Here is a 16,338-nt window from a genome sequence, read left to right as displayed (position 1 = left end):
TCATCACCTTTTTCCTCCCTTTCAACCTCCATGCTGCTTAGGAAGAAGATGACCCTACTCACACACAATGAATAATGTTTCATTTACATTGTACTTATAATAAAGCAACCATTCATCACTTACCCCATTTATTCTCCCTCCTCGGAAATGAATATTTTTGCCCATAAAGTTATTTAAAACAGGACTAGATTAGGGGTAATAAACTCTACCTCCTAAACCACAGCTGCTCTTACTGACTCAGAGGCTGGATAGGAGCTTTTAATGTTAATTTTGTAAATAAATTACTCACTATTGGGAGTTGGGGAGGCTTAGTCTTTCTTATGAGTGCTACAGAGGTTGAGGATGTGGTACTAAGTTTCAAATGGTTGGGAAGCTGAAGGTGCCATATTTGTTGTGCGTATATGGATGTTTCTTGAGGGTGCAGGAGCCAATCAGATTGCAGAGATTTCCATGAAGTCTAGTTCTTTTATTTATTATATAAATTGGATCCTTTCTGCCAGTCGGATACCATTGTGATGGATGGGCTATAAGAACCTGAAGAGAATAAACTAGAAGAAAATCTTACCAAAGGCTCTGCAACTGTTCAAAAACATACCATATATAGCATGCACATATTATTCTTCAGCCAGTCAAAGTGCTGAGGTCTGAAGTAAGTGTGAACCCCATGCTACTGTGGGTTAGTAATAGAACAGCCTGTGTCTGCTTAATTTGAAATAAATTCACAGGTAATATATCATTAGAAACAAGTTTTCTAAAGGAAAGGAAACATGTAAATGCCCTCAAAGCTCACAAGGATCTATCTGAAGAAAAACAAGAACACTACAAACATTATTGAAATTGAGGAGGCAAGTAGAGAGTCACTTGTACGTGTGGTGAGAGGGCTTCATGGTGAGTTAAAGCTGTCAGTGCATGTTCATTGCACTGAATGAACAAAGAAAAATCAGTGACCTGCACAATCACATAACATCATGTTGTTGGACTCTTATTACTATGCAACTAAATGAAAATCAAATAAGAACATAAGAAAACACCCTCGTCCTCAGCTTATTCATATGGATCTAATCTTTGCTATGTTTATTTACATAGGGATTTATTCTATTGAAGTAAAATATTCTGCAGCCACCAGTGGAACAGTGTAGGTATTGCCAACCTCAAACATTCAGAATTGGCTTAAAAATTATGGGATTTTTTAAAATAATACATTTTGTATTCTTTTTTATTTGCCTTCCAGTTTTTGGATCTTCAGAGTTCACGTTTTGAAGCTTTTTCTCCAAAGTCATGAGTCCTAGGAACTTTTTTTTAATTGAGAGCTGAGATCCTCATGATTTGCATGTGACTCCAGGAACTGGGGCTCTAAAGAAATAATGATAATTAAGTTTTTAGTAGAATGTTTTAAGATCCTTGATTTACAAAACCCATTTAACTCTTAAGTAACAGTTATGGAATCATTGGTTAAAGCTCCCTAGTTAAGGTTGAGTTCCATTTTTCCTTAAAGCAGGAATTCATCCTCTTTTTTTTTGGTAAGGAAAATGTAGTGTATCCTTCTTAGATGAATAGTCCTTACTCTTTCAGTACAGAATTAATTTTCTGAGAATTTACAAGAAAGGCCATTAATTAGTTTGAGTTAAAACTAATTTAAAATTGGGTCCTTTAAGAAATTAGCATCTACAGCAGTTTTTACTTGGTTCCAAATGATCTTAACAATTAAATAACAGAGACACTTCAAACTTTCCAGATAGTTAAAATGAAATGAAGTCTTTTGAATAAACTATCTTTGAAGAAATTGGGCTGAAACTAAGCTAAGATGTTAATGATTGTGATGTCTAATTCTATAGGCTACAGACAGGCTCAGGTAACTCTTAAATGCACACATTGTGACATCACAGGTAACCCAAACACTTGTCATCTTTCCTACATGTGGATGCACAGTTCTGTTGGTTGTAGTGATTCAGAGAGAGAGACTGGATACATGAGTGAAGAGTTCTCATTGGTAGATGATTTGGCCTGGCTGTCACTGGTTCATAAAGATTCTGTGGCTGCATAATAGCTTGGGCATCAGTGCTTCAAAGGCTCCCCGTGGCACTGCTGTCATGGCTCCGCTGTTCACTGATGCAACACAATCAGGAGAACAGAGGAAGAATCACAAGGGGAGCCCTTCACGTAGTTCCAGTCTCACTAACACAGCTCTCTAAAGTAGTGAGTCAATTGCGTATGAGATTCACCAGTCTGTTTCAGCTGCTCTGGCAATGCAAAGCAGCTGTAAACCAATCTTAAGTGGACAGTGGGCTCTGGCAACCTTGTGCTGCTCTAATATACCAGTGAATCTACCCTTAAAAGTTATTTATAAAAATAGATTTAAGGTGGAGAATCCATGTCAGCAAATTGTTAGATATATTGCATGGTAATGTTATTTTGGGGGGTTAGAATTTTTAGTATTTGTGGATGGTATTTTTATTCATTTTTAAAAACTAAGGATATTCCTAGACAAAAAACTATGTGAAGATGTAGTTAAGTTTGAGAGCACATACCACTGACTTATGGAAAGAAATACACAGCTAAGGTTCCCAAAATAACCTTAACTCTGCCCTGTAGGGACATCATGCAATAAACATACAATTGTTTTATATCTTGCAGTACCAGATTAGATAAAACTGATTTTAACAATATTTTAGTTTTTTTCATATTTCCTGCCTCCCCTTTCTTCCCCTTCTGCCCCCCCCATTTGGCATCACTGCAAGACAGACTTAAGGTCATTTGGGTGCATTTCATATCCTGATATGTTTGGATTTATTTTAAGTGTAACTTTAACTCTGAATTTCTTGAGTTTAATGCATGGGTTTTGGGATAATTAAAAATTCCTGTAATGTTCTTCACCCTTAAATTATTGATATATACTCTCAACTTTAACTCCATACCATAGTTTTTTGTTAGGGAATATTATGTCTCTCCAACAAGGTTTTATAGTGTTGTGTAACAATGGACAAGTTATTTTCTCCATCTCTTCCTCTTTTTCCCACCCTGCCCTTTCTGTCGTGTATTTAAATTGTAAGCTCTTCAGGGCAAGGACTGTTTCATACTATTTGTTTGTACAGGGCCTAACACCATGCGTCCGCAGTCTTGGCTGTGACTTCAAGATCACTTCTATAAAATACAAAATAAATATCTGTTGCTTGGTCTTCATCTGTCTGAGGTGTCACATACTGTTTATCTTATGTATTAGTTAGTTGCTTTGTTAAATTATTCCTTTTCATTGAAAACTATAGGAGGAAAAACAAATTCATGTAGCTTAAGATATCCCCTTTTAATACAGTATAATTTTTTTGACAGTAGGTGGAGGTAGGGGCTGCCAGACACAGACAGACTGCTTTTTAAGTAGGCACATCCCAGCCTAGTATGAGTCAGGGGTAATGCTGGCGAAAGGAACCCATCTTAGAGTTTTGTATTGCCACTTATCACTGTACTATCTGAGTGTGACTCCCAGTTCCCTGCCTCAATCAACAAACCTTACTCCCTTCTCTTGTGATCTAGTGGCATTCCATGGAGTTCAAATCCTTTGAGACTTTTCACTCCTAAAGACATCCTGATACATACATCTGCAAAACATATAAAAAGAAAAAAACAGAGAAAATAATGTAAAATGATACATTATGGAATATAATCTTTGTCATGGCTGCTTTATGGACAAAAACAGCCCTCCAGATGATTGAAATAACTTTTTTTTTTTACATTAAATAACTTCTGATATAAACTAAGCATTTTCTTCCCCTAAGGTGGTAATGAAACACACACATGAAAATCCTCTTGAAGAAGCCCATTAAACAGGCAAACACTACTTGGAAGAGGTTCTCTTCTAGGTTCAACAAGGACAAGTGCAAAGCCCTACACTAGGAAGGAAGAATCTCATGCACCGCTACAGCCTGGGGACCAACTGGCTAAGCAGCAGTTCTGCAGAAAAGGACTTGGGGATTACAGTGGACGAGAAGCTGGATATGAGTCAGCACTGTGCCCTTGTTGCCAAGAAGGCCAACGGCATATTGGGCTGTATTTGTAGGAGCATTGCCAGCAGATCGAGGGAAGTGATTATTCCCCTCTATTTGGCACTGGTGAGGCCACACCTGGAGTACTGCATCCAGTTTTGTTCCCCACACTACAGAAGGGATGTGGACAAATTAGAGAGTTCAGTGGAGGGCAGCGAAAATGACTAGGGGGCTGGGGCACATGACTTACGAGGAGAGGCTGAGGGAACTGGGCTTATTTAGTCTGCAGAAGAGAAGAGTGATGGGGGATTTGATAGCAGCCTTTAACTACCTGAAGGGGAGTTCCAAAGAGGATGGAGCTAGGCTGTTCACGGTGGTGGTAGATGACAGAACAAGAAGCAATGGTCTCAAGTTGCAGTGGGGGAGGTCTAGGTTGGATATTAGGAAACACTGTTTCACTAGGAGGGTGGTGAAGTACTGGAATGGGTTACCTAGGGAGGTGGTGGAATCTCCATCCTTAGAGGTTTTTAAGGCCCGGCTTGACAAAGCCTTGGCTGGGATGATTTAATTGGTGTTGGTCCTGCTTTGAGCAGGGAATTGGACTAGATGACCTCCTGAGGTCTCTTCCAACCCTAATATTCTATGATTCTATGAGGCGAGAAGTGGCAAACGGGAGTTTTGGAGGGCATAGCTGCAGATCCTGTGTTTGGACGTAGAGGAACTTGGCAAGTTGTGTGTTTCATGCTTCTGGTTGTTCTCTGTGAAGGTTGGGTGGCTAAGCTGTGGGCCCCTGAACAGGCCAGATGAGAAAGGTCTGTTTCTTTGTGTCTCAGTAAGGCCCCCATGGGTCTGTGACCAAGCCTGGTGTTTGAAGTCTCTGAGCACGTGGTTAATCCCTCCCTCTTAACAAGGGGATTGAGCTGAGCTGTGAGGTTTAGTATTTGTTAGTTGCCAGGTGAGCTCCTGAATTGGTGCATAGGAGCTGCAAATGGAATTTTCTGAGGGAGTTGGTAGAAGGGACCACGGTGCCTTGTTTTAGGTGTTGTTCTACACCAGGCAGCCTTTGTGAATGACAAGAAACGAACTTCTTTGGCCCCCTTTAGATGTGCTATGTTTTCCTTTCTGCCCGAAGATGGAAGAAAGTTCTAGTGCACATAATGCTAATTGGTAGCTGGACTGGAGGAGAAGATACACAGTACTTAAAGAATACCTGGTCAAAAAGGGTCACAATACCAGCAAATACAATTTCTGCAATTCCAGCTGGGTTACTAAGCAGAGTTCTTTTGAGCCCTGCTTGCAGAACAAGTGTGTGGGGGAGGTTTTCTTAGACCATCACATTTGGAAATCATTGTCACGGATGCCACAAAGGGAAGGATTGGTGATGGGAGAACTGGAGAGAGTAGAAACTGAAGAAGTGAACTGGCAATTTGTGACCAAGAGGGAAAAGAGAGCCAGGAGGCATTCAACCTTGCTAGAATTATCAGATACTGAGCAAGTCAACTACAAGGGGCACCTGTCTTTGGGGAAACAGAACAGAAAGCTATGGGTAACATACCTGATGGACATCTTTGTGGTATGAAGCAAGCAGCTACCAAGAGAGGTTCTTCAACCTTTCTAGGAAGGCCAACAATTGTCATCAGCAACTTCACATTAAGAAACATGGACAGAGAATTCAGCAACTGGGACAAGAACAACAGTCTGTCTGGATGGATGGGATTATGAAATTTCCTGGCAGGTTTCCACAGGTGGTGATACACATTGGAACTAATAACTCAGCATCACCAGGATCACCAGCATCACCTATAGAGAGAATAGAAGACTTCAGAGATTTTTGAAAAGGAGATGAAGAAGAGGAAATTCCAAGTGATCCTCTCTGAGATCCTTCCAGTCCCATAAGCAGAAGAAGGGAGAAAATACTGTAAATGAACCCTTGGCTGTGCCTCTGGTGTGAAGTTGAAGATTTTGGTTTTGTGGAACGTTGAGTTGCATCCAAGTGGGAGTCGGGGATGTACAAATGGGATGACCTGCATCTCACAGGTATGGGGTAAACTTCTGAGTGGAGACTAAGTAAAGCAGCCCAGAGGGAGTCTAACAATGCAGGGGAGGGTGCATGTCACAAACAAATTGAACTGATTTGACAATGAATGTGAAGAGAAGAAATGATTCATTTACTTATATACCAATACTAGCAGTCTGGGTAACAAGCAAGATAAATTGGAAATTCTTATTGATTAGAAGAAAACTTAATATAATTACAGGTTTCAGAGTAACAGCCATTTTAGACTGTATTCGCAAAAAGAAAAGGAGTACTTGTGGCACCTTAGCGACTAACCAATTTATCTGAGCATAAGCTTGCATGAGCTACAGCTCCCTTCATCGGATGCATACTGTGGAAAGTACACAAGATCTTTTTATACACACAAACCATGAAAAAATGGGTGTTTAATCAAGGTGGGCCATTTCCAGCACAAATCCAGGGTTTAACAAGACTGTCTTGTTAAAGGGGCGGGGGGCGGGTAGGAAAAAACAAGGGGAAATAGGTTACCTTGCATAATGACTTAGCCACTCCCAGTCTCTATTCAAGCCTAAGTTAATTGTATCCAATTTGCAAATGAATTCCAATTCAACAGTCTCTCGCTGGAGTCTGGTTTTGAAGTTTTTCTGTTGTAATATCGCAACTTTCATATCTGTAATCGCGTGACCAGAGAGATTGAAGTGTTCTCCGACTGGTTAATGAATGTTATAATTCTTGACATCTGATTTGTGTCCATTTATTCTTTTACGTAGAGACTGTCCAGTTTGACCAATGTACATGGCAGAGGGGCATTGCTGGCACATGGTGGCATATATCAAATTGGTGGATGTGCAGGTGAACGAGCCTCTGATAATGTGGCTGATGTTATTAGGCCCTGTGATGGTGTCCCCTGAATAGATATGTGGATACAGTTGGCAACTGGCTTTGTTGCAAGGATAGGTTCCTGGGTTAGTGGTTCTGTTGTGTGGTATGTGGTTGCTGGTGAGTATTTGCTTCAGGTTGGGGGGCCCAGACGTTCTTGTTAAACCCTGGATTTGTGCTGGAAATGGCCCACCTTGATTATCATACACATTGTAAGGAGCGTGATCACTTTAGATAAGCTATTACCAACAGGAGAGTGGGTTTGTGGGGGGGGGGGGGAGAAAACCTGGATTTCTACTGGAAATGGCCCAACTTGATTATCATACATATTGTAAGGAGAGTGATCACTTTAGATAAGCTATTGCCAGCAGGAATGTGGGGTGGGGGGAGAGAAAACTTTTGTAGTGGTAAACACCCATTTTTTCATGGTTTGTGTGTATAAAAAGATCTTCTGTACTTTCCACAGTATGCATCCGATGAAGTGAGCTGTAGCTCATGCAAGCTTATGCTCAGATAAATTGGTTAGTCTCTCAGGTGCCACAAGTACTCCTTTTCTTTTTGCTTAATATAATTGACATTACTAAAACCTAGTGTGACAGTTTGCATGATTGGAATATTAAAAACACTGGTTATAGCTTGTTCAGGAAGGATAGAGCCAGGTACAAGAGGCCAAGGGTGGAACTCTACATTGAAAACACATTACCTGTTTTAGAGTTGTGGATAACTCAGAACCATAGAATTTTGAATGCACATGAATCAATGTGCTAACTAACAAAGCCCAGGAGGGAGTACTGGTTGGGAGGGTCTGTTACAGACCACCAAATCAAATGACAGAATAGGATGAACTACCTGGGAAGAAAGAAAATTTGTTTTGTTATTGGGGTTTCATTTTGGGAGACATATACTGTAGGTCTCATTCAGCCAGCAGTAAAACATCATTAGAGTTTCTAAAAGTTATAGATTATTTTCTAACCCAAGAGGTATTGCGCTCAACACAATGAAATTCTATTTTGGACCTTATTGTGATTAATAAAGCTGAATTAATCACCGGACCAGTGATTGTGAACTGATTAATGGGCAAACAGAGGAAACTGCTGACCAGTTGTATACATACTTGGTCCTTAAAAAGGACACAGTCGGGGCTGTGGTGTCGGTGGCCTGGCTTAGGTGTTAGCATTGGGCGTGGGCCAATGAATCAGGGCAGAAAGCCAGGAGATCAGAGTCAAGTGACAAATTGGAGGGCTGGAACCAAGAGATAGGTGTCAGGAGGCAGGCAGAGTCAGGACACCAGGAGGTCAGGAACAGGTGACAGAACCAGAGGGCGGGAACCAGAAGGCAGCTACCAAGAGTCAGGCTAGGTCAGGATCAGAATGCAGGAACAAGTAAACTGTAGTGTTGCTGTCCATGACAGGGTGGAGCCCAGTTATGTAGATAGCTTCCTGGTTCCCCTTCTGGCTGAAATAGGGCTGTGGGCCCAGCAGGAGTCTTGGAGCTCTCCCAATAAGATCATAGGGGCGAGGCTTGTGTCCCAGTTGAGCTTCCTGGGCCATGGTCCAGCTCCTATCTGTGAGCTGCCAGGTGGAGGACTGGAGTGTGATGACTTCCATGACCCCACAGATTCAGGCTCAAGGCCTGTGGGGCCTGACAGAGACACAGATTGATGGTGTGGTAAATAAGGATGCATGCAGGGCAGTCATACAGAGCAATCTGGATTGCTTGGTAAGATGGGCGTGTTCAAACAAAATGTGTTTTAATACAGCCAAATACAATGTTATACATCTAGGAACAAAGAATGCAGGCCATACATCCACAACGGAAAACAGTGGGAGGGGTGTAACAGTGGGAAGCAACATTCAACCTGTGCTCCCAGTGCAATACTTGGATGTATAAATGGGGGAATAGTGAGTAGGATTAGGGAGGTGATTTTACCTCTGTATATGACATTGGTGAGACCAATACTAGAATCCTGTGTCCAGTTCTGATGTCCACATTTTTAAAGGATATTGAAAAATTGGAGTGGGTGCAGAATAGAGCCACAAAAATGTTTTGAAAGCTGGAGAAAATGCCTTTCAGTGGGAGACTTAAAGAACTTAATCTACTTAGCTTATCGAAAAGAAGTTTTAGTAGTGACTCATTTACATCGGAAAAGTGCCTTCATAGGAAGAAAATACCAAGTTCTAAAGGGCTCCTTTAATTTAGCAGAGAAAGACATAACAATCACTAATGACTGGAAGCTGAAGCTAGACAAATTCAAATTAGAAATTAGGCACAATTGTTTAACAGTGAGGGTGATTAACCACTCAGACACACAGCTAAGGGAATTGGTATGGTCTCCATATCTTGATGTCTTCAAATCAGAACTCGATGCCTTTCAGGAAGATATGCTTTAACTAAATACAAGTGATACGTTAGTGAAATAGAAGTAAGATATTGGGTTCAATTCAGGGTAATTTGGTGAAGTTTAAAACCCTGTGATATACAGGAGGTCAGACTAGATGATCTAATGGTCCCTTCTGGCCTTAAACTCTGCATCTATGAAGTAGTCATCTTTTCATTTCAAAACCTAGGGATTAGTCAGTTTACTCCTGCCTCAGTTAGCACTGTTGGATTGTTTTCTATGTGACTCATTGATAATACATACTTGAGATGTCCTCCATTACTTCCAAAGCTTTTCTTTTTTTCTTCCGTGAGAAAGAGAAGTAGAAAACAGATGATTGATGGCTTTTGCTGTTTGTTTACTAAAATATGTCAACAGGTATACTTACTGACTTGCAGGAGCTTGTTTCCTGCGGTGTGGTGTTAATCTGAGCAGTGTAAATGTATCTTCAGAAACACCTTTACCGTTTGAGAGGAGACGAAGCATAATGAAGACTGACAGAACAGATTTCCATTTTTGTGTGTGGTGATTTTTGTTTGGTTGCTTTACAATGGTTATAAATATTCACATACAAAGAGCAGAATATTTTCCCAATATTCCTGAGGTATTAGAGCTTCCAAATAACAGCTGATTGTACAAATAGGGCCCATATCAAAAATGAAGAGGTATGTTCCCTTTGCTTGGGGGAAAAGCCTTTAAAATGTGGCTTATTGTTTTCTAATGCAGTGGTTTTCAACCTTTCCAGATGACTGTCCCCCTTTCAGGAGTCTGATTTGTCTTGCATATCCCAAGTTTCACCTCACTTAAAAGCTGCTTACTTACAAAATCAGACATAAACATACAAAAGTGTCACAGCACACTTAGTGAAAAATTACTTGCTTTCTTATTTTTACCATATAATTATAAAATAAATCAATTGGAATATAATATTGTACTTACATTTCAGTGTATAATATATAGAGCAGTAAAAACAAGTCATTGTATTGTACTGACTTCGCTAGTGGTTATTATGTAGCTTGTTGTAAAACTAGGCAAATATCTAGATGAGTTGATTTACCCTCTGGAACACCTCTGCGTGCCCCCACGGGTACACGTACCCCTGATTGAGAACCACTGTTCTAATGTACTAACTAAAGACAGATAACCCTTTATTTATTTGTACAGCCAACAAATGAAAGTGATTCCTCAGAAAGGCACATATCCAGTTAATTTGGGAAAAGGATAATTAGGCATGGGGACGAAAGAGTGGATTGTCCGGCAACATTTACAAAGTGGGAAGGTACCTTCTTTAGATGAACCAAAACACGTTGTTATGGTAATAGTACTTAGCATAGAGTTTTACATGAACGAGTGAAGTATTAACATTTGTATGTACAGTTCTGGAAAAAAAGTAACATGACAGCTGTGATTCACTTACATTTTGTAGGTGTCATTGTTTTAACTACTTAATATTTATGTCGAGGCCTCAGTCAGGATTGAAACCCCATTGCGCTAAGCATAGTTTGTGTTTGTACTGTGCTTCATGCAATGGGATTTCAGTCCTGATTCAGGCGTTTTAATATAAATGTTAAGTAGTTAAAATAATAACATCTACATAATGTAAGGTTTCAGAGTGGTAGCCATGTTAATCTGTATCAGCAAAAACAACGAGAAGTACTTGTGGCACCGTAGAGACTAACAAATTTATTTGGGCATAAGGTTTCATGGGCTGGGTTTTAGCCCACGAAAGCTTATGCCCAAATAAATTTGATAGTCTCTAAGGTGCCACAAGTACTCCTCATTGTTTTAACATAATGTAAGTGATTGGTAGCCATTTATTACATTCCTGTTTTAGAACTGTACATAAAAATATTAACACCTCACCATATTCATATTAAGGGCATAAAGAATTTAGCCTTTCATAAAACCATATACAAGATGTGGAGTGTAATCCTGGCCCTATAGAAGACAGCAGCAAAATGTATATTACTGCAACATGGCAGGATCTCACCCATAGTCATTGCCCTAGGGACTTTGCAATCTACAACAATTATTGTGTTATGTTAGGGCAGAATCAAACTGGTTTGTACGCTTGTCATTAAGAATTATTTTTATAAAAGGTCCTTGTGCAGAATTAATAAGGCTGGTGTGACAATTGTTCGTGTATCCTTACTTAGTAATTTCCATTCTTTTTAATATTTAGTACCATCTAGGAACATTAACTTTACATTAAGGCCATTAAGGACATATTATTTATATTAGCCCTAACACAGTAAGTGTAACGGTCATGTTTTTTCCAGGGATGAGGGTACCAACAGACAAGATTGTGAGCATAATTGCATCCAGATCTTGTTATTTTTTATTTTATTTTTGTATTCAGTTTAGATCAAGTAGCTTTTCATTCTTTGTAAATCATTGGTGGTAAGGTGAACTAATTAGCCAGTAGGAGATCAGGAATGGGAGTCAATTGTATAAATATTTGTACCCATCTTTACTATAAAGGAGAAGAATTATTATGATGATGTGTTAAAAACCGTGCATTTCGTCTGCATTCTGTTTCCACATTTGGACATATATGTCATTTTGTATGTCTTGTTTCTACATACAGACTTAGCTCTAGTGTGCTGCAAGGATTATTTTTGGGTTCTGTAAGCCCAGTTTAAATCAGTGTTATATTTGTATACTATAGAAGGTTAAATTAATGTATGAGTGAAGACAGTAAAATTAGTTTTGCACCAGTAATGCTAAGCTGTCCACTAAGCAGTACTTCTCAGAAGTTGTTCCAGATCCTTGTAGTCAATGTAGCACTTCAGATTATTACTCGGTAAACTCATTTGTTTCTTTTGGACCATATTGTCCTATTTCGTAGAGAAAGAGGTAGAAGGCAGCAAGCTCTATGTAAGACTCAGCAGTTTATTGCATAGCATTTCCCCTGAATCATCATGTTGAAAGAGGTGGGGCCGGCAGGCTGGGTTTGATCTTCTATGGGCATATCCCCATGAAACCTGCAGATGTCACAAGATTAGTCTAGATCTTGGGGCATAGACTGAGACCAAGCAAAGGCAAGGAGGTCCTAACTGGACCTGCTCACCTTGTGACATTAAAAGGAAATTTGGTGGGAGGCAGTCTACCCTCTCAACAAGAGAAAGTTGGTGGAGCCAACTATATACGACTAAGATTACAGTGCTGTCCTTGGGGCCCATTCAATTCCCACCAGGTAACTCTGGCCTCATTAACACTGCAAGATGGCCTTCGGTAATTGGCCCATCTGTTGAACCAGATAGGGTTTCCTTGCAAAAGCTAGGTTAGTGACAAAGAAATTCAGGGACCATCACGTTTAGAGTGTGACTTACTATTGTTTCACATGGGGGTGGAGCAGAATTCTGTTTAAAAAGCCTGTTGACTGGATGGAGCCCTCTATGTGGTTGTTTGTGTTCCTGTCCAGTGAGGAATGGAAGGGTTTGTTTGAAGGTTGTAGATGCATCTGTTTATCATTAACCATTGCCTGATACTTCTGTTTTCCTATATGCAATTTCAGTTTTCTTGACTGGACAACAGTGTTAAGTTACTCATGTTTCACCCTACTGTGCACAATTGATGTATGCAGTGGGATGTTAACATCTCTGATTCACAGCTCTTAGCTTTGGTGTGATGGCTCCTTTGAGTTTTAAGGAGCACTTCTTGCTGCAGTGTCTGTTCCAGTGGATAGTCCTTGCCAAGAATCAGGATGATAGTGAAAGACATGGGAATGGTTCATAGATGAATAGATGTTAAGGCCAGAAGGGAGCATTGTGATCACCAGGTCTGATCTCCTGCATAACACATGGCATAGGACTTTGTACATAGTCAGGAATCCTGGCAGCCAGGTAATTATTAGCCCTACAAGTACTTCTTGACTGTCTGTTTGGATGGGGAGCACACCCCTGAGATGGCCCATTTTTCATGAAGTCAGGGTCCTAATTGGGTGTAATTGTCTGTACCCCATGGAGGACCCAAAATAAGCCTTATTTCGAGCTGTCAGTCACTGTGCCCCAATAGGATTTAGGTCATGTGGACAGGTCTCAGAGCTGAAATCCCAGCAGACATTAGCAGTGGGGAATGTGTTGTGTTTAAACAGCAATTAATTAGTAGTTGTTGCAAAAACATATTTGCCTGTTTTGTAAGTTATGCATGGATAGTACTTTTTTTACAGTCAGCTTTAAATACATGGTTCCCGTACACTGGAGAACACTCATGGAAAATTGGGCCAAAATTGTATCTTGCATCTAGATAGTGTATTTCAGTCTTCCACTTTGTTCAGTATTAAGAGGCTTAGATTGGAGACGAAGCACAATCAATTAACAGTTAATGTTGCCTAAGTATTTCCATTCTAATATGTCTTTTTTCCATTGCTTTTAACTTTATCAGACTTTAACCTTTGATTCAGAAAAATGTCAGCCTTTTTTAAGTTTGAGAAGAGTAAGGAAAAATAGCACTTTTCCATTGTTAAAATGGTTGTAAAGAGCTCTGGCGTCCTTGTGTTTTGGGGTAGACACATGATATTTGGCAGGGGCATATGCCTTTCCACTGTCTGAAGAGATGTTTTGATCTGGCAGACTTGTAAGTGTTTAAAAAATACTTTGTGAACACAAGGCTAGGGGTTTTTTTGTTTTTCTTTAATAGACAACAAAGGCTTGTTGGTTGGTTGGCTGAGGTTTTTTTTCCTGTCAATCTACCATTGTTCTATAGCAGTGTACATACGTAAGTAAGAAAGAAACTTAGGTAGCATTTTCTGTCTGTGAAGATATGTATGGAACTTCACTCTCATGATGTCTGAACATGTGTATGGAATGAGGCAGAGCTCTTAAATGCTTGTGGAGTTCTCATCTTGTGTTACCTCCTTCAGAAAACTTCCAAAAACTCTCCTGCTCTGTGACCCATTCTATTTATAATGCATTGCTTTATATTTGAATTGTACTGTACTGCATTGTTTCCATCCCACATCTTTAAGATTGTTAGTCCTTAAAGGCAAGGACTTTGTTAACTGAGGAGGCTCACCTATCTCACAGCAATTAATACATTTAATAAATAATGCCTCATTCCTGGTGGAGATAGTGATATAGTCTGGTCAATATGTTTATTCTTACTGTGTTAACTTTTTCTTCAAATTGATTGTTAATTGTTCCTGTCTACCTAGATTTAATCTGATGGATATTATATTTGAAACTAAACTGAGTTTAATTGCACCACTTTTATGTTCTTTGCTGGGTTTGCTTTTTAATTCCATTCTGCAAAGCAACTTATCCTAGTTTCATATGTATTTTTTTTTCATTTATACTTGTTTTCTTTCATGTGTAGTTTTTATTGGGTACCTTGCAATCCTACTATAGCATCTTTTATTTCATAGTGCTAGTTTTCACTGCAGTGCTGAAAAGAACCTTCTGCTTCAATGAATGTTATTGAGGGGTGGAAGCGGTGGTAGAGGGATCCGTTAATTACATGATGTCGTTTTCTGTACTTTTCCGATTTTTAGATCAACTAAAATTTAGGCTCTGATTCAGATAAAACATGCCTGGAATTTAAACTGCAGCAAAAAGCATGAATCTTGCTAATGCCAGTAATGACTCATCTGGTGAGAATGGCATTGTATTGACAATACAATAAGAAAAAAAGTCTCTTGTGTCTGCTGTCTTTATATATCTGACCTTGGAGAGAATTGGAATTTTCTTGTTGCAGAAGTTGAGCATCTAATGTGTTGCTGCACCTCTTTATTCTCATGTATTAAATCAGAAAATGTTTGTAGTGGTCAGTAATTTCTTTGTGGATGATATATTTTCTGCAATCCATTGATGTGGCCATACAGTTGCATTCATTTACATTAAAAGAGTGTCCCTAAAATGTTGAATTGCTTATGATCAGGAAATTATTTCAGGGCAGTATTCCAGCTCTCTACTAGTACCATTCTCTGCTGTAAAATATAGTTTATTTTTCTGTATTTCTAGCTAAAATAATTTTGTCTTAAATATTTTTAATTTTTTATATGTGTGTGTATAGAGACCTTGAATCAAGCAACGCCTGCTAGAAAGCTGGAAGAGGTTCTTCACCTTGCAGAGCTCTGCATCGAAGTATTGCAGCAGAACGAAGAGCATCATGCAGAGGTGAGGGTATCTGCATTCACTATAGGGTAATGGTTCATACCTATTTTGTTTCTCCATGGTGTGAAGGAATTCTGTCAAGAAACATTCTAACTTTGGGTTCTGACAGACGTTTAAGGCAGTTCACATTTACAAAGAAAATGAGTGTTTTGAAGCTTAAGAATAGTGAAGTGAAATAAAACTCTACCTGAGTTCCCATGAATGACCTCCAGGTTTGGAAATTTCAGATTAAAGAGCATAACATCAATAACAGGCGATTAAATGGTATCGAAAACTTTCAGCCTTATACAGTTTTCCCTTCCAACTTTTTACCCCCGCACCAAAACAGAAAGGAAATATAACTTTAAACACTAGGTTTCATTGTGTCTTGTGCCAATTAATTTTAACTTTAAAAATAATGACTAGTGAATTAAATATTCACATTGGTATTATGGTTGTTTTGTGGGACTGATTCAACAACTATTTCTCTTTATCTATTTATTTAAAATGTCATTTTAAAATAGAAGAGGTAAATTCAATCAATTTCATATTTCTTACCCTCTCAAGTCTTTTTGTTCCTTGATTTATAAACTACAATGGACAAGCATTATAGCACCTTTTATCTCTAGGTAGTACCAAAAAAGAACAAATAGACCAAATACATAGAGATTTATATTATTAACATTAATATGATAATCTAGTTGTCTAAGATACAGTTTCTAGGATGTTCTTTAAAAAATCAGAGAATTATTTTCTGGAAAAGCATACAAAGAGGTAAACCTAGATTTTAATGTATATATAGTTATAAATATGATCATTCAAAACATCTGCTTTTAGCTCACACTGTGGAATCTAGTTTTTAGCTTACATCTGTCAAGTGTGAACTTGTTATGGATATTTTATTTTATACTGAAGAAACAGCTGCTTCAATAATTTGAAATTAATTCCCAGGAGATTTTATTCTACACTAGTATTACCACTGTGTTACACTGTAAA

At 39.0% G+C, this 16,338-nt stretch overlaps 1 protein-coding gene across 22 annotated transcripts in view; it reads left to right on the top strand.

The window, feature by feature from the left end:
* Positions 1–16,338, top strand: part of CADPS2 (calcium dependent secretion activator 2) — a 593,917-nt gene that overhangs the window by 477,252 nt on the left and 100,327 nt on the right. For all 22 annotated transcript variants that reach the window (XM_073328224.2, XM_073328216.2, XM_073328214.2 and 19 more), the window contains one exon: positions 15,263–15,366. In XM_073328224.2, coding sequence (XP_073184325.1) covers positions 15,263–15,366 — 104 coding nt within the window. The remainder of the gene's footprint in view (positions 1–15,262; positions 15,367–16,338) is intronic.

The sequence above is a fragment of the Lepidochelys kempii genome, chromosome 1 (assembly GCF_965140285.1).
Source record: "Lepidochelys kempii isolate rLepKem1 chromosome 1, rLepKem1.hap1, whole genome shotgun sequence".
Classification (NCBI taxonomy): domain Eukaryota; kingdom Metazoa; phylum Chordata; order Testudines; family Cheloniidae; genus Lepidochelys; species Lepidochelys kempii.
This window is presented reverse-complemented; position numbering and strand designations above follow the sequence as displayed.